General features: G+C 38.0%; 2 protein-coding genes across 2 annotated transcripts; one reads left to right on the top strand and one right to left on the bottom strand.

Moving 5' to 3' along the window:
- Window positions 1–230: 230 nt before the first annotated feature.
- On the top strand, window positions 231–2,520 carry CHRM5 (cholinergic receptor muscarinic 5; the record flags this gene model as incomplete). The annotated part of the gene is made up of 1 exon (XM_084629991.1): window positions 231–2,520. The coding sequence occupies one exon, from the start codon at window positions 231–233 to the stop codon at window positions 1,809–1,811; it is 1,581 nt and encodes a 526-aa protein (XP_084486117.1). The 3' UTR covers window positions 1,812–2,520.
- Window positions 2,521–15,325: 12,805 nt separating this feature from the next.
- LOC311522887 (fibrinogen-like protein 1) lies at window positions 15,326–19,687 on the bottom strand. The gene is made up of 3 exons (XM_084632445.1): window positions 19,582–19,687; window positions 18,393–18,576; window positions 15,326–16,074 (listed from the first exon to the last, which is right to left on the bottom strand). Exons 2-3 carry the CDS (start codon window positions 18,538–18,540, stop codon window positions 15,377–15,379), a joined length of 846 nt encoding a protein of 281 aa, XP_084488571.1. The 5' UTR covers window positions 18,541–18,576; window positions 19,582–19,687; the 3' UTR covers window positions 15,326–15,376.
- Between the last annotated feature and the right edge of the window lie 327 nt (window positions 19,688–20,014).

Genomic DNA, 20,014 nt, shown 5'->3' with positions numbered 1-20,014 from the left:
AGTTGTGTTATTTAAAACATTAAAATAACATTTTTACTGCTTCCAACATTCTATATATACAATGGCTTAAAATGTCAATATTTTGTGCTAAATAAGTCTGTTGAAAGTCCTGTGCTGTTTAATGAGCTGCACTCTCTCTCTCCCCTTTATTCTTTACAGGTGTCTTCAAAAATATTATCAAGTACAGAAAACATTCTTAATATCCTGATGATAATACACTAAGAACAAGAATGGAAGTAAATTCAACCTTTGTAAACAGTACTTCTGTCAACCATAAACAGTTAGAAGGGCATAGCCTTTGGGAAGTCATTACAATTGCCACTGTCACCGCAATTGTAAGCCTAATAACCATAGTGGGAAACATTCTTGTAATGATATCCTTCAAAGTCAACAGTCAACTCAAAACTGTTAACAATTATTACTTGCTCAGCCTTGCTTGTGCAGACCTCATCATTGGAATATTTTCTATGAATCTTTACACATCTTATATACTAATAGGCCATTGGTCTCTTGGAAGTCTGGCATGTGATCTGTGGCTAGCATTGGACTATGTAGCTAGCAATGCCTCAGTAATGAATTTGCTAGTTATCAGTTTTGATCGATACTTTTCCATCACAAGACCTCTAACCTACAGGGCTAAGCGCACACCCAAAAGGGCCGGCATTATGATTGGTCTAGCTTGGTTAATTTCCTTTATTCTGTGGGCACCACCAATCTTATGCTGGCAGTATTTTGTGGGAGAACGAACTGTCCCATCTGAAGAATGCCACATACAATTTTTGTATGAACCCATTATCACCTTCGGCACTGCAATTGCTGCTTTCTACATCCCAGTGTCAGTGATGACTATTTTATATTGCCGCATTTATAAAGAGACTGAGAAACGTACCAAGGACCTTGCTGAACTTCAAGGCTCTGAGTCTGCGGCAGAGCCTGAGATGATAAAACCCCAGAAAGCTCTTCTGAAGTCCTGTTTTAGTTGCAAGCAACAAAATTTAGCCAAAAGGGAGAGGTGTCAGGCTTCATGGTCTTCATCCAGTCGAAGCACTTCAGCCACTGCAAAAGTACCTCAAACACCAAATACTTGTAATGATTGGTCTAAGGCAGACCAGCTAACCACCTGCAGCAGCTACGCATCCTCAGAAGAAGAGGACAAACCTGCCACTGATTCAGTTTTTCAAGTAACTTACAAGAGTCCAGCCAAAGATAAGGAAGAAGAGTTTAATGAGGAGGAGAATAAGGAAGTTTTTATCAAAGACCACCCTATGGAAAATGATTTTGAGACTCAGAAATACTTTCTATCTCCAGCCAAAAGCCAAGTGCAAAAAAGTCCAAAATGTGTAGCCTATAAATTCCACTTGGTGGTTAAGGCTGATGGCACCCAGGAAACCAACAATGGTTGCCGAAAAGTAAAAATAACTCCTTGTTCTGCTGCTTTATCAAAGGACCCTTCCATCAAAAGCATGGATCCAAATTTAAGTAACCAAATCACTAAAAGGAAAAGAATGGTCCTTATAAAGGAGCGCAAAGCAGCCCAGACTTTAAGTGCCATTCTTCTAGCTTTTATCATCACTTGGACTCCCTACAATATAATGGTATTAGTCTCCACATTTTGCTCAGACTGCATTCCTCTAACACTGTGGCACCTTGGATATTGGCTGTGCTATGTGAATAGTACTGTTAACCCTATTTGTTATGCTCTCTGTAACAAAACTTTCAGAAAAACTTTCAAGATGCTACTCTTCTGTCAATGGAAAAAGAAAAAAGTGGAAGAGAAGTTGTACTGGCAGGGTAATACCAAACTGCTATAATTGAAATATACAATGAGAGGCAAACATAAAAAGTATGTAGTGACATTGTCCATGCATCGTAAATTGGCTGCAGTTCTTTCTTTTCAAAGTTGTTGCTTTACATGTCTGGAGACAAAAATTCCCGCACAGAAAGGCCAAATTTTGCATAATGACAGTCTTGTGCATGGGTTCCAGAGGAAAGCAGCAGCTGCTATGAGTGTCTATGGGTGTCTGCAGTCATGCAATGGAGCTGCATTACTGTCAACATCTTAGGGGCCTGTGGTGTTCCCTTTCAGCCAGAGAACTAGTAGAGTGAATCACAAACCCCTGGAAATTAGCGATGGATAGACCTATTAGGTCATCCAGTCCATCTCCCTGCAGTTGCAAGGCTGTTTTCCTGTGTATTTTCTAGTGTTTTGTCTATTCTAGTTTTATACATCCCTGGACCTTGCACTACTTCCCTTGTGACACTATTCCATAGCCTGATGAAATGGCACAAGGACCATCTAAAAGTGAAAACAGTAGTGCGCAAAATAAAGCTTTGGGGGATCTTTTGGATCCCAAATGGGCAAATCTGTTGAAGGCAAGTATAAAGCTAAGAAAATGTTCTATTGTAGGATAACTTTTCTGGGTGGAGGGAGGACTCATAGGTCATGTAATGCATAATGTTACATTGGTGTAATATTAAGAACCCAATGCCTATACCAAGGCTATTATACAAGTTACTATCACCTGGAAACAAGTAGTTAGCAGAAATTTCTGAATTTTTATTTCTTCATATACCTGGAGGGGTTATTTTAAAGTCACTATACCAGTGCAAAGTGATGGTGCAAATTAGAATCTCTTCTTTAACTCCACTACGCCCCCTCAGAAAATCTACCTTTAGTTTAATGATATACAGAACACAGGAAAAATATAAACTGATGTCATGCAGTCATCAATATATCATGAAGTTATTAAAAATACTGAGAAAATTGGTATTGCTGGAAGATGAAAACAAGATTTTTTGTGACTCACCTCTGATAGTTTCTATATTAATCTTAATATTATTTAGCACTTATGCAGCACTTTTGATCTTCAAAGAACTTTACAAATATTGCCTAATTAATTTGTTTGGAATTATATGTTCTCTTTGGCCAGATCTTTTGGGCTGGTCAAACTGCTGGGCGAGGGGAAAGGTGGCTGTTAACCATCTTTGTGGCTCCTGTATTCTGGGGCCAGCATGTGCAGGCCCTGAGCCCAGGTGCAAGTTAGTGCAGGACACAAGGGGCTGTTCCAGGAACTGAGGTTTGCTGGGGCCTAAGGATCCCCCAGTAATGCCTCTCCTGAAAGGAGGAGTGGGGTGTTCAAGGTGGCATTGTGGTTTGGGGCTGCATGGAGGATTCCGTTTGACAGGAGATCTCATATAGATGGATTCACTGTCATTACGGCCACTTGCAGCACAAAGCTGCTGAAGTGGGGTAATGATCTGGCTCACTGCAGTGTAATAAAATCAAGTGTCAAAAAACCCAGGAGGAAACAAAGGAAATGGCAACAGAAATCAGAGGGTATAAGAAAAGACTGAGAATAATTAAGTGTTTATAAAAAGATGACAAAATAAAGGTCCTGTAAGGAATTACAAATACTGCACTAGAGATGAGCCCAGGTCACAGGGTTCAAATCCAGATCTATCTAGCCTTTATCAAACTTCAGGGGTATTTGGATCTAGAGTTTTGATTTGGGCCCATCTCCATACTGCATGTCACAATATACTTAACATGATAATACAGTGTGACATGAAATACTAGCACAGTGCAGAGATAATGCAGCAGATTTTGTGCTAGTTACCCTGAATTTGTCATTGTTTTCAGTGAAGTTTGTTTTTAGTGGAGCTGGCCTATAATTTAGTTAATGGTAGTTATCATGAAAGACATGTTTTTTCTATAACTATCCAAGTAATTCATGTAAATGACCACTGTGTAAGTAATTTTTTTAATATTCCTAATTTTCAAAGGGAAAATATATGTCAATGAAAGGCTAGCAATATGTGAAAAAATGTATTTTGAATTCAACATGATTGATTTTGAAGTATATTGTATTGTCCAAGTAATTTCTGGTACTTTAGCATATGATTATTAAAGGGAAGTATGGGTTTTTATGAAGACCCTTTTTTTGATTTAGCTCTGTCACCATCCAGAACTTCTTCTGTGTATAGTGAGTGGCTCTTATAGTGGGTTGATCTTATTTTGCATTGGATCAAACACATAAATAGTGTGTTTGATTCAACACAATATTAATGTGCACATCTGTGACAAAAGCTATAGTAAAGGCAAAATGTATAAGGCTGTACGAGTTCTTGCTAGCCGCAATGTTGTTGCTAAAGTAAAGCATTGGCTTCTACTTCTGAAGTTAAATGGGATATTTTTGTTGTCCCTTTTGGGCTTCTGTTAAACAAGAGTGTTTTGTAAATGTTTATGGACTCTGTGCTGAATAGATGTATAAGATAGATTATACAGTGATGGATGCAACTATGTCAGTTCAATGTAATTGTGAAATGTGTGCTCAAACTATGCTGCTAGCATCTGAGACATTACATTACCAAACTGCAAGGTACGTTGTAAATACCTGGAATTATATAAAAGAAATATAGGATGTTTATGCTTTCCTGTTATGTAGTATGGTAACATGAACCTCAACAAAACATAATTTAGTTATTAATTATACCTTGTTTCAAGTTCTGTAAAGCTCCCTTTTAAACTTAATGTAGACTAAAAAGCTTACTTTATCTGGATTCCTGTTCTTTTAATGATTCTTTACACCAGGGGTTCTCAAACTGGGGACCTTGACCCCTCAGGGGGTCACGAGGTTATTACATGGGACATTGAGAGCTGTTGGCCTCCACCCCAAACCCCGCTTCACCTCCAGCATTTATAATAGTGCTAACTATAAAAAAAAGTGTTTTTAATTTATAAGGGGGGGTCGCACTCAGAGGCTTGCTGTGCAAAAGGGGTCACCAATACAAAAGTTTGAGAACCACTGCTTTATACAACCATTAACTTTGATAATTGGTTATTTACTAGGGACCTTGTGAAGAGGTCTTTTTTGGTTAAACTTCTATATCTCTAAGTAAGCGTTCCCCAGTCCAACTGCACATGAATATTTTTGAGGATCTAATCCTTACTCAAAATAAATGTCATAATTTCCTCTCTCTTTCCATAAACTCTCAATCCCTTTCCCCTAAAAAGTAACAAATAAAGTAGTCCTGACTCTTCTGTAGATTTCATTCTGATTGAAGATGCAGACTTGAAAGATGTTCAGAATTCTAGCATAGAATATCTAATTAAAAGAGGCATATATTCACCTTTTTGTGGGAGGAACTCAGGACACAACGGGGCCTAGATTGGGCTCAAAACTCCTTCTTTTGTGGAAAAATCCTGTTGAATTTAAGAAGAATGAAACCAAAAGAGATCTACAGAAATTATTCTAACTAACCTATAGAATTTGATAGAGAATTATCTTTTCATTAGAATTTTTAAATCAACCTATAGGATTCAATAGAGAATCATACCCATGCTACAGGAATCCACAGATTGGTTTAAACATTTTGTAGAAGGAAGATCAATCAATCTTAATTTTTTAAAAGATTTTTCCACGGGGTCATTTTTTCTCATTTCTTTTAATCAGAGGTAGGTCCAAACTGAGACCTGGATCAGAATGCTGTGAATTTATGGGGCACATAGTTCTGGATCCAGATGTGAACATGTACTTCAAAAAAGAATCCTGCTCCAAACACTTCCATCTCAATCCTGAACTTGGGGGGAAATTGTGATTCTGATCCGATACTAGAACTCAGCATCATGAAAAGGTGTCATCTCTACTTTTAATTACATCTAATTAAAAGTATTACTTATTCTGGACACTTTCCAGAAAATTGTGACATTCTTTCCTAGCCACATTTGGTACATAACAATTTAAAATTAATTGTACAGGTCAAACTTATTTAATATATCTAAGAACAAATGTTCCTAAGGATAGTCACACTTGAAGAAGCTTTCTACCTGATACAAGCAAAAAGTAAAAATATCAATGAGACATGGTAAGTGGTTTACATTTGATAAATGAGAACTCATGGTAACAATTAAAGAATCCCATGTAATTCTGGAAAATGCTGTTATTGTCCTAGAGAAAAGTCACTACAAAATTGGGTGCTTTTATTGTGGGAAAGTAGAGCTGAATCAAAAACCCATACCCCCAAACCCTAAAACTTCAGCAGAGTTTGAAGTTTGAACCCAGATTCTGATTTGAACTTTGCAAAAGGCTCCTATCTATATTATGGGCCAGCCGAAACTCTAAATCCAAAATACCTTCCAAAACTTTGGGATTTCCAAAATCCAAATCTGGATCTGAACTTTCAGGAATTCCTTGCTTGAATGTGTGGATAAAAATCCATTTGTACCAGGAAAGTATGGAATTGATGTAACCTGTTTAATACCATTTATTTGATAAACAGCTGAAATTCTTCTGAGGTGAATTGAGTTCGGTTAATACTGATAATCTATTCAGAAACTTCTGTCCATGAAAACAATAATCTTAACACTTCCACTCTGTGCAGTGAGTTAGTTGAATTCATACAGACTACTTCAGGCCATTTAGAATGAGCATCTACTGCGATTAAAAAAAGTGTGTCCCATAAGTGGTCCAGTGTAATCTATGTGGATTCATTACCATGGTGACTCCCAAGGATTCAAAGGAGCATGTTTAAGCATGTGTTACATTTGATGACAAACTTGACATTGTTTTTCCATTTCCTTCACATGTGTATCAATCTGTAGACACCAAACAAAATTCTTGGTAAGGACTTTCATTTTTACAATTCCCAAATGGCCTTCATCAACTTCTTAGAATACATATGGTCTGGGTTTTGAAGGAATAACCACTCTAGTACTACACATTAGGCAACCTTGATATATACTTAACTGTTCTTTTCAAGCAAAGAAAGCTGGAAGTTGTTTGTGTGCATAAGCCATTCATTCATTACATATCATACATTTTAGCCAGTACTGGATCACTTTCAGTTTTGTGTTTTACTGTGGCATTTGTCACTGGCAATGGTTCAATTTGTGCCAGTTTGTCTGTCTACTGATACTGCAATTTCTAGTGCACATTTTAGAGTTAAATCAGCCTCCGTAAATTACTGTTTTTGGATTGCTTTCTTTCTGCATATCTCACTCTAGGAACCCCTTAGTTCATCATTAAACTCCCTCTAAACTGGCAATGCTCTTTTAATTTCCAGACTTCAGCCACATATTCAGAAATTGTTACATTTTCTTTTTGATTCCATTTATAAAAGCAGAAACACTCTTCAATTACCAGTGGTTTTAGGGAGAGATGATTTTGTAGAATTTCAACAATCTCAGCAAATAATTTGTCTGCAGATTTAATAGGTGGTGTTAGGTTACATAGCGGGTTATACATTTTAATACTCATCGCGCTCAGTAAAACCACCATCTTTTTTCATCAGTTATATTATTAGCAATTATATACTGTTCCAGTCTCTTAATACTAGTAGGCTAGTTCTCTGCTGAGCTATCAAAGAAGTCTATTTTCCCCAAACAACCAGGAATTTTTAACCTTTAAAATATTATGTAAATGTGTAGTTAAATCTGATTCCCAGGGGCTGTAGGCTCCAGTTTCCTTTGTACTTTTACTAAGTTTCTGCAATCACTCTCTGCTTCACTATATTCCTGGATTAGAATCCCATCCTCATCACCAAGTGTTGTGTCTTTTACTCTTTATACAATAAATGTAATATGAAGGAACCACATCGATACAATGGGATTCAGATAACTGGGTTTACTAACTATATACTTACTAGCATATAAGTATTTGGGGTTGGGGGGAATTTTCCCCTGGATCAGATTATCAAAGACTCTGTGGGAGTTGGGGTTGCCTTCCTCTGCAGCATAGGGAACAGGTCACTTGCAGGTTTAAATTAGTATAAATGGTGGATTCTCTGTAACTTGAAGTCTTTAAATCATGATTTAAGGAATTCAGTAACTCAGTCAGAGGCTACAGGTCTATTACCAGAGTGGGTGGGTGAGGGTCTGTGGCCTGCAATGTGCAGGAGGTCAGACTAGATGATCATGATGGACCCTTCTGGCCTTCAAGTCTATGTAAGGCCTACTTACATACATGATCTCTGCTGCTCTGGCAGGGTTTTGGTGGCTCATAATCCTTTGTATAATGCCATGGTGTAAGATCTCACATTATTGTCACTCTCAGATTTTAACTGAAGTCTAGTCTCTCTTGTTAGTACTTGGGTGACTTCATATTGCACACTTCCACCTACAAAGAGACCAGCAGGAAGTTATCTAAAACTCAGAAAGGCTGGATCTCTAATCCATTGAATTCTGTGGCCACCGCTAGATTGAACACAGTGGAGAATTAGGGACAGAAGCTATCCCTGGCATAGGCTTCAGTCTCAAACAAGTACTGTAAACATTAGATTACCCAGGAACTTTAATGGAAGACAAATGGGCTCATACAAGGCAGCATCTTTGAGGTCATACCATTTAGCACCAATGAGACGTGGTGGGATAAATCTCATGATTGAAATATTGGTATAGAGAGGTACAGTTTGTTCAGGAGGGACAGACAGGGAAAAAAGGCAGGTATTCCATTATACATCAAGAATATATACACTTGTTCTGTGGTCCAGAAGGAGGTGAAAGGCAGATCAAATTAAACTCTCTGGGTGAAGATGAAAGGCAAAATAACAGGGGTGATGTCATGGTAGGGGTCCACTGTAGACCACCAAATCAGGAGGAAGAGATAGATGAGGCATTTCACATGACATTCTCATAAGTAAACAAGGGAAATGTGGTCTAGCTGAAGTTACTATAAGATGGGTACAAAACCGGTTGAAAGAGCACCCTTAAAGAGTATTATTAATGTTCACTGTGAAACTGGGCTGATGTATCTAGTATGGCCCTGCAGGGGTCCTTCCTGGGTCTGGTATTATTCGTTATTTTCATTAATGACTTGAATAATGGAGTGGAGTGTATGCTTATAAAATCTGTGCACAAAACCAAGGTCAGAGGGGCTGCAAGCACATTGGAGGACAGGATTAGAATTCAAAATGACCGTGACAAATTGGAGAATTAGGGTATGAAATCAACAAGATGAAATTCAAGAGAGACAAGTGAAAAGTACTACATATAAGAAGGAAAGAGCAAATGCACAACTGCAAAATGAGGAATAACTGGCTAGATAGTAATACCGCTGAAAAGGATCTGGGATGATAGTGGATCACTAAGGGAATATCAGGTATTGTGATGCAGTTGCTAAAAAGGCTAATATCATTCTGGAGTGAATTAACAGGAGTATTATACGTAAGAGATGAGAAGTAATTGTCCCATTTTACTAAGAACTGGTGAGGCCTCAGCTGGAATACTGTGTCCATTTCTGGGTACCACACTTTAAAAAAAAAAAAGATGTGGACAAAGTGGAGAGAGTCCAGAGAAGAGCAACAAAAATGATAAAAGGTTAGAAAAACTGGGCATGTTTAGTCTTGTGAAAAGAAAACTGAGGGGGGACCTAATAACTATCTTAAAATATCTGAAATGCTTTTACTTTTATAACGAGGACTGTGATCAATTATTTTCCAAGTCCACTGAAGGAAGGACAAGCAATAATGGGTTTAATCTGCAGCAAGGGAGATTTAGGTTAGATATAAGAAAAAGCTTTCTAACTCTAAGGATAGTTAAACTCTGGAACAGGCTTTCAAGGGAGGTGCGGAATACCCATCAGTGGAGGTTTTTAAGAAGACATTAGACCAACACCTAAGCATACTTGGTTCAGCACATGGGGCTGGACTTGACTTCTGGAGATGCCTTCCAGACCTACATTTCTATTATTCTATTTTTTATGATTTCTATGAAAATTATTAGGCGGTAAATCTGTTGTTCCTTATACAGACTTCCCCACTTTGTTGCTGTTACATACACTTAATTGCATGATTCTGACACAACATATTCACTTTTATACTTTGGTACACAAATACATCTAGATGCCCACTAATCTTCTCACAGAGATGATTTCTCAGTCTCTATAATGTGGCCTCAAAAACATGTGTGTGTGTGTGAGACTTGGGTTCTCCAGAGCCAGAGGAGAATGGCAACCTCACAGTTCCCCACCAAACATTTCAAGACTCTTTTTAGCAAAACAATAATACAGAGATCCTTACAGGCAGCAGGAATTCCAGTCCCTGAGCTAAAAGCTGACTGTTTCCTCAGTTTCTAGCAAGCAAGGGAATCTGTAGCCTATTCCAAAGCAGTACAGGTACTGAGAGCCAGCCCTCATAGCAGACATCTCTTGGTCCTACATCAACCAACCACTGAGTTCACAGTATTGTCTCTAATGCCCATACTTGTAACCTTTTTTTCGTTTGAGCTCCAGTACACAGACGGTGAAAGTGTGGAACCTATGAGAATGCTTGCCGTTAATTGAAACTGTTATGTACAGCTTTGGAAACAGCCACTAAGCATATCTAGTAGCTACCACACCCCTCCGGTCTTTCCCAAATTGCCATGGCCCACTTTCTGCATGTGTATATGCACATAGGACTCAACTATAATCTATCTCTCCTCTTCATTACTTCTTTTATTTGAACATCAGATACTGCAATATAAGCATGTGAGTTACATTAACCTATCTCCTGCAGACCTCACCTATGCTTTTAATTCCTGGTCTCTTTTGCATTACATGGTGAAAAATAATTCTTACTGCTTAGCTACTTCATTTCACAGTCTATTTCTCATCTCTCTAATTATCCCCTATGGATCCTCCTGAAAGGTGCTGTAATTTCTTTTCTTTACGTTAATATGCATGGAAAGTATGTGACACTTCTAACATTTTAAAGAAATTCCATGAAAAGATTCCATTTTAAATTGAAAAGCAGAAGGTTGCCAACCTCTAATGAGTAAACATCTTTAATGGAAAACTCCAAAGTAATACAGAAGATCTTCTAATTATTACACTGATGTCTTGCATAAAACAATAATAAAAACTAACAAATAGATATTTTGGTGATGCAGAGTAGGACTGAGTAAAGACAATTCTATTCATATGCACAAGAAAACAGGAACTTTCCAGATTGATGTAAGATAAATAATTTTCTTTATATTTTTTAAAGTGATTAATTTAAAAATTGTTTAATGACTGTTAATGAACAAATTTCTATAGACATATCATATTTCATATTCATTCAGTAACATTATATTTCATATTCATAACAAGAAAAATGCCTGTGTTTAAATAATGTCAAAGTTGAGTAACGTCATCCAAAGCTAGCAAATGTGAAATAAGGCTAATACTTAGAGCTCTGCACAGATATGAAATTTGTATCCACATCCCATCTGCGATCTGCAAAAATGATCTGCAGATATAAAGCGGATATCCACAGATTTGCAGGGCTTTAGAGATAAAATTTGCATCCATATCCATCTGTGATCCACAAAAATGGTCTCCAGGTATCCACATATCACAATACAGTAACTCCTTGCTTAACATTCTAGTTATGTTCCTGAAAAATGCTACTTTAAGCGAAACGATGTTAAGTGAATTCAATTTCCCCATAAGACTTAATGTAAATGGGGGATTAGGTTCCAGGGAATTCTTTTTCGCCAGACAAAAGACTGCCACACATATACACAGTATAAGATTTAAACAAACAATTTAATACTGTACACAGCAACGATGATTGTGAAGCTTGACTGAGGTGGTGAAGTCAGAGGGTGGGATATTTCCCAGGGAATGTCTTGCTGCTAAATGATGAACTAGCACTCGGCTGAGCTCTCAAGGGTTAACACATTGTTGTTAATGTAGCCTTACACTCTACAAGGCAGCACAAATGGAGGGAGGGGAGACAGCATGGCAGAGAGAGACAGAGACACACACTGTGTGTGTGAGAGAGAGATGCGGATTGCCCCTTTAAATACTCTGATCCCACCCTAAGTACATTGCCTTTTTAAGTAGATCAGCAAGTTGAGACAGCAGCTGCTGCCAGAAAGCTCCCTCTATCCTGAGCCCTGCCATGTGTCGTCCCCCCCCCCTGCACTGTGGAGATGAAGTAAAGGTGTGGGGGGAAGGGGGACACCCTGACATTAGCACCCCCCTTCCCCTCACAGTAGTGGGGAGGGACAGCTGAACTACCTGGCAATTGATAGCCTGCTGGGCGTCTGCCACACAGGGAACTTAGGGGAGCAGGGAGCTGATAGGGGGGCTGCCGGTCCATCCTGGTTCCAAACCCCCACCAGCTCGCTCCAACGGGTTGCTCTTTCTGCACGCAGTGGACAAAGCAGGTGGCTGCCAAAGGACGTTATAAGTGAGCATTGCACAACTTTAAATGAGCATGTTCCCTAATTGATCAGCAATGTAACAACGTTAACCGGGACAACTTTAAGTGAGGAGTTACTGTAATGTGAAGAAAAGAAAAGGCTAGAAATATATCATGAATTAGGGGAGAAGCAACACCCTTAACATTGTCTTTATAATGGAATAATATCCTGCAAAATTTCATTTTAAAAATGAAGCAAGACTACAACACAGAAATAAACAGAGAAATATAGGTAACAGTGTAACAGTGTAAAGTTTTTTTTTTTGTTTTTTTTTGCATTGCATTGCAACAACTCAAAAATTACCATTTTGTTTTCAATTTTTTAAAACTGATCACCAAGTTTCATCCTGGAGAGAATTTTATAGGTGTTGTAAACCCAGAATATAGGACTTTCTAATGGAAAGGCTGATAAGATCATTAACTCTGGCTAGTCTATTAAAAATAAACAAATACCCTTTGTTGGATATTTAGTCCTATTGGGGCTCATAAAAAAGGGAATGGGGAAAGAACTAACGGGGGAGAGAAGCCATGTGAGGTAAGATTTAGAAAGACACAGTTTTATGTATTGAAATATCTCTTACTACAGATGAAAAGCAAAGATTGATGCTGCCCTTTGCGATGCAGTGATCACCAATATGCATCTTGTAAACACAGCAACTGCATATGAACACATACACACACACACACACAGTGGGTGACTTTGCAAGACACATGAAAATGAGCAATCATGTATATGTCAAATGCAAATATGAATACTTACATAAGAAGAAAATATTCTGACTCACATATATGTACGTTGCCGCCCTCTACTGGATACAATATGTCAGATCTGCACATTTCCATATCAGTCCTCTCTTATGGCCGAGGCAGTTGAGCTGTTTCTTTAAATCACTTGGTAGAGGCCTGCGTTTCTGCCTGATTCTAGTCCCATTACTGGATGTACTATACATGGTTAGTAGATGACAGTCATGGCTGTAGTCCCAATCTTGCAAGCTCTTTGAGCATGAAACTTGTACAGTGGCAGGACTGAATTGTGAATATGTAGGAAGATCTTTAGCAGATTCATGTCAATTAGGGCTGTCAAGCAATTAAAAAAATGAATCGCGATTAATCATGCGATTAATCGCGCTGTTAAACAACAGAATACCATTTATTTAAATATTTTTGAATGTTTACTACATTTTCAAATATATTAATTTCAATTACAACACAGAATACAAAGCGTACAGTGCTCACATTATATTTATTTATTACAAATATTTGCACAGTAAAACACAAAATTGTATTTTTCAGTTCACTTAATACAAGTACTGTAGTGCAATCTCTTTATCATGAAAGTTGAACTTACTAATGTAGAATTATGTACAAAAAACTGCATTCAAAAATAAAACAATGTAAAATTTTAGAGTTTACAAGTCCACTATTTCTTGATCAGCCAATCACTCAGACAAACAAGGTTGGTTACAATTTTCAGGAGATAGTGCTGCCTACTTCATGTTTACAATGTCACCTGAAAGTGAGAACAGGCGGTCGCATGGCACTGTTGTAGCTGGCATTAAAAGATATTTACGTGCCAGATGTGCTAAAAATTCATATGACCTAACATGCTTCAACCACCATTCCAGAGGACATGCTTCCATGCTGATGATGGGTTCTGCCTGATAACGATCCAAAGCAGTGTGGACTGGCACATGTTCATTTTCATCATCGGAGTCAGATGCCACCAGCAGAAAGCTGATTTTCTTTTTTGGTGGTTTGGGTTCTGTAGTTTCTGCATCAGAGTGTTACTCTTTTAAGACTTCTAAAAGCATGCTTCACACCTCGTCCCTCTCAGATTTTGGAAGGCACTTCAGATTCTTAAACCTTGGATCGAATGCTGTAGCTATCTTTAGAAATCTCACATTGGAATCTTCTTTGCGTTTTGTCAAATCAAATCGTTATCAAGCGGAACCCATCATCAGTATGGAAGCATGTCCTCTAGAATAGTAGCCAAAGCATGAAGATGTATATGAATGTTTAGCATATCTTGCACATAAATACTTTGCAATGCCGGCTACAAAAGTGCAATGTGAATGCCTGCTCTCATTTTCAGGTGACACTGTAAATAAGAAGCAGAAAGCATTAACCTTGTTTGTCTGAGTGACTGCAGAATAAGGAGTAGGACTGAGTGGACTTGTAGGCTATAAAGTTTTACACCGTTTTGTTTCTGAATGCAGTTATATAACCAAAAAAAAATCTGCATTTGTAAGTTACACTTTCACAATAAAGAGATTTCACTTCAATACTTGTATGAGGTGAATTGCAAAATACTATTTCTTTTGTTTATTATTTTTACAGTGCATATATTTGTAATAAAAAATAATAATATACAGTGAGCACTGTGCACTTTGTATTCTGTGTTGTAATTGAAATCAATATTGAAAATGTAGAAAAACATCCAAAATATTTTAAAAATTTCAATTGGTATTCTATTGTTATAAGTGCAATTAATTTTTTAAATTGCGATTAATTTTTTTTGAGTTAATTGCGTGAGTTAACTACAATTAATTGACAGCCTTAGTCATAATGAATCTAGGATTCACATAGGCTATCCATGAATTAATGAATCTGCTGTTTACTTCTCTCCTCAAGATCATTAATAAAAGGAACAAAACACTAACTAAACCTGAGTCTTTGTCTTCAGGCAGGATATCACACAGATCTATCATTTATTCTTCCCTCTCTGTGCTGTGAATGGTGATCATTGAAATAATTGCTCATACTTATTAGTGCATTTATTATTTGGTACCAGAAGAGTCCAAAATGAGTACATCTAATCAGCTGATGTCTGAATTAGAGAGAAGAATGTACTACCCCCCACTCCCACCCCCACCCCGATCTAAATGTCCCTGAACTTTGGAAGAGATTCAGGATCTGAATCCAGATCCAGATCTGAAATTGTCACCTGACTTTAACTCTGCTATAAGTGGAACCAAAACCCTGGGAAAAACTTAGGAATGTTCAAAGTCTGTCCCTGAATTTTGTAGCATGAGCTCATCTTTACTTTGAAATTAGTTTCAGAGTTTCTAGAAGAAATAATCACAGAAAGTAATTATGCTATAGACTAGAAAAAAATTGAACCAATGGAGTCCACTCAGGAGATCAAGAAAACATTTGAAAAGAGTTTTGGAAGCTGATTTTATTGTCTCACCTCATAATGTAGTAATATTATCTACAATTCATCTTTTTCACAACGACAAGCCTTGTTAGGACACTGGCCATTGTCAGTGGGCTTGACCATCATCCAGGCAAACTTGCACAAATGTTCCTTATTGCAGTCTTTTTGCCAGTATATAACATTCCTGCGGTTTAGATTTGCTCCAGCGCAAGCATCATACCACCACCCTCCACCTGGAATGCCATTGTACTCTAGTTTGGCACAATTCTGAAAATAGTTATCATTGTCTCTGTCTTTTGTAGTGAACTTCTGATTATCATGGAGATATGCTTCTGTATCCTGGGTCAGGGCGTCAGCAGCATTGCCTTTGTATAGGCCAAGCCTGATCCTGTATTGAGACTCTTCATCTTCAATTTTGAATGGTTCATACTCTCCCCATTTGATTTCGGCATTTAGGTCTACGAGTTTGACCCTAAGTGTATATGGCCTTGACGTGTTAGTTAACTGATACACATATTCATTCCCTAACCAGTAGTTGTCATGAACTGAGCCAAATCCATACTTGTAGTCATGCCATATCCTATCAAAGTCCACAGTGCTATTGGCTGTAATGTGTTGAATTACCGTCCACCCACCATCTTCCATATTACAGTAAGCAACAATAGGATCTTTCATTGGCTGAATGACATAAAGACCATCCTTGGCACTTCCTTCAGAGTGCTGAAAAATCTCATAACAATCCCTTGCATATTCTGTAGGGGCGGGAAAGAAAAGTATGTTTAACATTTTACTCTGCTCAACTTGTAAACCTCTCAAAATTCTGTACTTTTAACCTCAGAATGAATGAATTATTGTCCTAACGGTATTTGACAAGGACATAGTATGGCCACATACTGACTTCAGTCCATACATGGGACACCCACTAAAATCAATGGAAGTCGTACAGCAGATGGTCAGGACAGAATGTTCCCGTAAGATCGTGAGGGAGATTTTCAAAGGCAAAAAAAGAAATTACTTGCCCAACTCCCATTGTCTTTCAATGACTGTATGGTACTTAGCTACCCTTTGGGTCTCTGAAAATCTCCCCTCTATAATCTAATCATTACCCAAACTCTATAGCAGGAATGCAATCCTATTTTACTGATAGGAATACATGTAGAATTGGCAAAAAAGATAATTTATATTAAATTCTAATGATTATGTCCAGTGTTGGTTTATGAAGGGAATATTTGCACAACTTTCACAAATGCAGACGTATAGAAGAAAGTGGCAAACCTAGAAATTCACTTTAGAAACAGGTTTCAGAGTAGCAGCTGTGTTAGTCTGTATTTGCAAAAAGAAAAGAAGGACTTGTGGCACCTTAGAGACTAACAAATTTATTTGAGCATGCATCCGATGAAGTGAGCTGTAGCTCATGAAAGCTTATGCTCAAATAAATTTGAGCATGCCACAAGTACTTATGCCACAAGTACTCCTTTTCTTTTCACTTTAGAAACAGATTATTTCATTTATAAATGGCTAGATCTTGACACTGATTTTGGATAATTGATTTTAGTTGGTGTTGTATTCATGGAACTACATCCGGGTGTGGCCATTTATTCCCAGTATTTTATAGATACAGATCAGAGGGGAGCTAACAAAATATTTAACATAGATAACAGGAAAATAGATGAAAAAACTATTTCTTTTCACTACACTGTAAATATGAAAATCTATGGGCTGAAGCGGGACTTGTATGCTGCCAAGGGCTTAGCTGGGATAAAAGTGGCACATAAACTTTGGGCTGGCCCTCTGCAGAGCGGTGAATTTCACCCTTTCTGAATAAGTTTTAAGTAAATCACTGATAAGGGTCTATTAAGGCAACAAAGGAACCTTTGGTGACACTCAGGCTGATTTCAAGCAGCTCTGAGACTAACCCACAATGTCTGGTTTTTGAGCTAAAAAGCATGCTTATACATCTCAGCAATTCCTCTTTTGTAGGGAAGGATAATATTTAGTATCTATTCCATTAATCAGAGACTCAGACATGAACTAAAATAGACAGTACTTCACAGATATACTATTATTCTCTGAACAGAGTTGAAAGGAACCCAGTTACATTAAATACTATTTATATTATATTCAGTGAGATACTTTGACAATGTTTGTGAAAAATATCTACAGAGCACCAATAACAGACTACTACAGAACTGGGGTTTTCAGTCCTTAGTTGGTGCTTACTGTAGAGTTTTGACAGACTGATAGGAATTAGCGTGCGGTGTATTGAACTTAATTGGTTATTATGAAAAGGAGAACTCTGCTCCTGAGATAGTTCAGGTGAGCCATGTTTTCCAAAGACTTATCAAACACCAAACAGGAAAAATCTGCCTACAGCTAAATAGTCAAAGTGAGAGTTCAGAAAAGACCCCCCTTTGCCCAACTCTCTAGAACAAAACAAAAGGATGTCTTTGTGAACCCAAAATATGAGTACTTCACAAGGATGGCTTTTCCCAGAAAGCATTTCCTTTTTCCAACAAGGAGAATTTGGTTTCCGGTAAACTCTAGTTCCAGATTATCAAGAGTCCTCCACCTGCTGTTGCATAGTGTTCTGAGATGATGACATAATTCACAGCATCTGGGCCCCAGGTTTCTTTCCTTAAGTCCCTAACAGACCTTCCACTGACCAAACGTCTATGGTCTTTCCTTTCCTCGGGGAAAGATCAATTAATACACTGAAGCCTGTCAGAATTGAAACCATCAGCAGACCAGAGGGACACTAAAGAACTGAACACCAAGAAGGCGTTTGGAAGAAAACACATTCTGGGAAGAGATAGAGACTAAAATCCTTTGTAAGTAAAGTGGTTTTAGACTTTTAATATATTTCAAGATCTGTGAATAAGAGGCATTATAGAAGTTCTAACTAGTAATATGAACATTTATTACTAAATACAGTCTTTGACCTTCAGATGCCTATCAATGTTTGTGAAGTACTCAAAGACTATTGTAGTGAGTGCCATAGAAAAAAAAGATAGTAAAGGCTATAAAGTAAAATAGTGCATACATCCCCGCCACTCCCTCTCTTGCTGAGTACCTTTCTCATTGTTGTTACTCAGTCTCTGGTAGCCTCCTGGAGAGAGAAGGTGGGCATTAGCAAGCACCACAGCTTCTTCAGCACTTGTCCACACCACACATTTAAAGAGTAACAGCAGAATAAATCCCACTGAACTTTTCAAATTCATCTTTCTTCTAAGTCGATCCCTCTGCAGAGATACACACTGAAAACATAACACAGACTGACATTTAAAATTAAATGATTTTTTACTTGCAGAAAAAAACTCTTGAAGGCAAAACCGAAACACCTGCTTTCAACAGAGCCAGTCTGTGCCAAAACAGGCTTTTCACCTCTCACATTCCCTGCTCTCTCAGTGTGTCACATTGCATTTCTGACAGATCATTTTTATGATGTGTAGCACTGTGGCCCATCACTTAGAATACAACTCGTCTCGTTCCTTTACACCATATCATTCAATGCGACATAACACAATTTTGCGGGTGATAAAAACAGACAGAAAATAATGTAATGACAAAGTTTAAATTTAAAAGCATGTTTCACATTTATCAGATCTGATGCTTGGTATTCCCTGAACCTGATCTGTACTGGCACGAGGGGACAGAAGGAAGAGCTAGCACATACAAAACACCAGCTCCACTTGCTGTCTATGCATGAAGCAGTGTTAGATAGCATGGTGTACTAACTGCTGAGAATATTTTCAGGCACCAGAGCTCACTTAGCACATTTGGACTATAATATTTGTATAAACTTCCACCTGTGGCTGCAAGGGACATGTCAGGTAAGCTTAGGGTGACCAGACAGCAAGTATGAAAAACCGGGACAGAGTGTGGGGGGTAATAGGTGCCCATATAAGAAAAAGTCCCAAATATTGGGACTGTCCCTAGAAGATCGGGACATCTGGTCACCCTAGGCAGGCTGAGGTCAGGTGAAGAAAACCAACCTGTGGATTTGGGGCTTGAATACACAAAGCAAAAAGGGCTCCCCTTCAACCAGGCTTTCCCTAAATAAAACCACAAGGTGTATCTTGCAGTCAGAATTCAATATGTTAAATAAAGACTTTTTCATAGTCACATTTTGCCCTTCTCCCTGGGTTATCTGACTCCTAGATTAGTAACTGTTACTGGCCTAGTCAAATCTAAGAGAAAACTCTGCATTATAAATTATTAAGAAAACAACTAAATAAAAGAGTACTCGGCAGACAGCTTACCTCTCGTTTCAAGTGAAACCTGAGAAAGAAATAGCTGAGCACAAATCAGTGAGCTAATTCTTTGGAACTGTACTTTGCCTGCTGCTGAAGTCCAGATGAACAGCTCAGCCCTATCTCAAAATTGGAAGGCCAGCAAAAGTGCACCTTCATGATTTCATTGTGTGTTCTTGGACTAGTGGACTTTACTCTGACACATTGCATTTGCAAGTAAGCACATCTGAACTAAAAACCTACAAAGTTCCGTGAAGCTTAAAATGACACCATTAAAACTGAAACATCTGTGACTATGGAGTGTACACAGTGCTGAGAACAGTGAACATTTAAGACCCAATGCAAAGCATTTAAGTTCATTCCTATTCAGCATAGCACATAAACACCTGCTTCATTTTAAGCAGATGCTTAAGTCTCACTGACATCCATGATGAGTAAAGTG

Source organism: Lepidochelys olivacea (genome assembly GCF_965140295.1).
Source record: "Lepidochelys olivacea isolate rLepOli2 genome assembly, chromosome: 6".
Classification (NCBI taxonomy): domain Eukaryota; kingdom Metazoa; phylum Chordata; order Testudines; family Cheloniidae; genus Lepidochelys; species Lepidochelys olivacea.
Note: the sequence above shows the minus strand (reverse complement) of the source record. Positions and strands in the feature narration are given on the sequence as shown.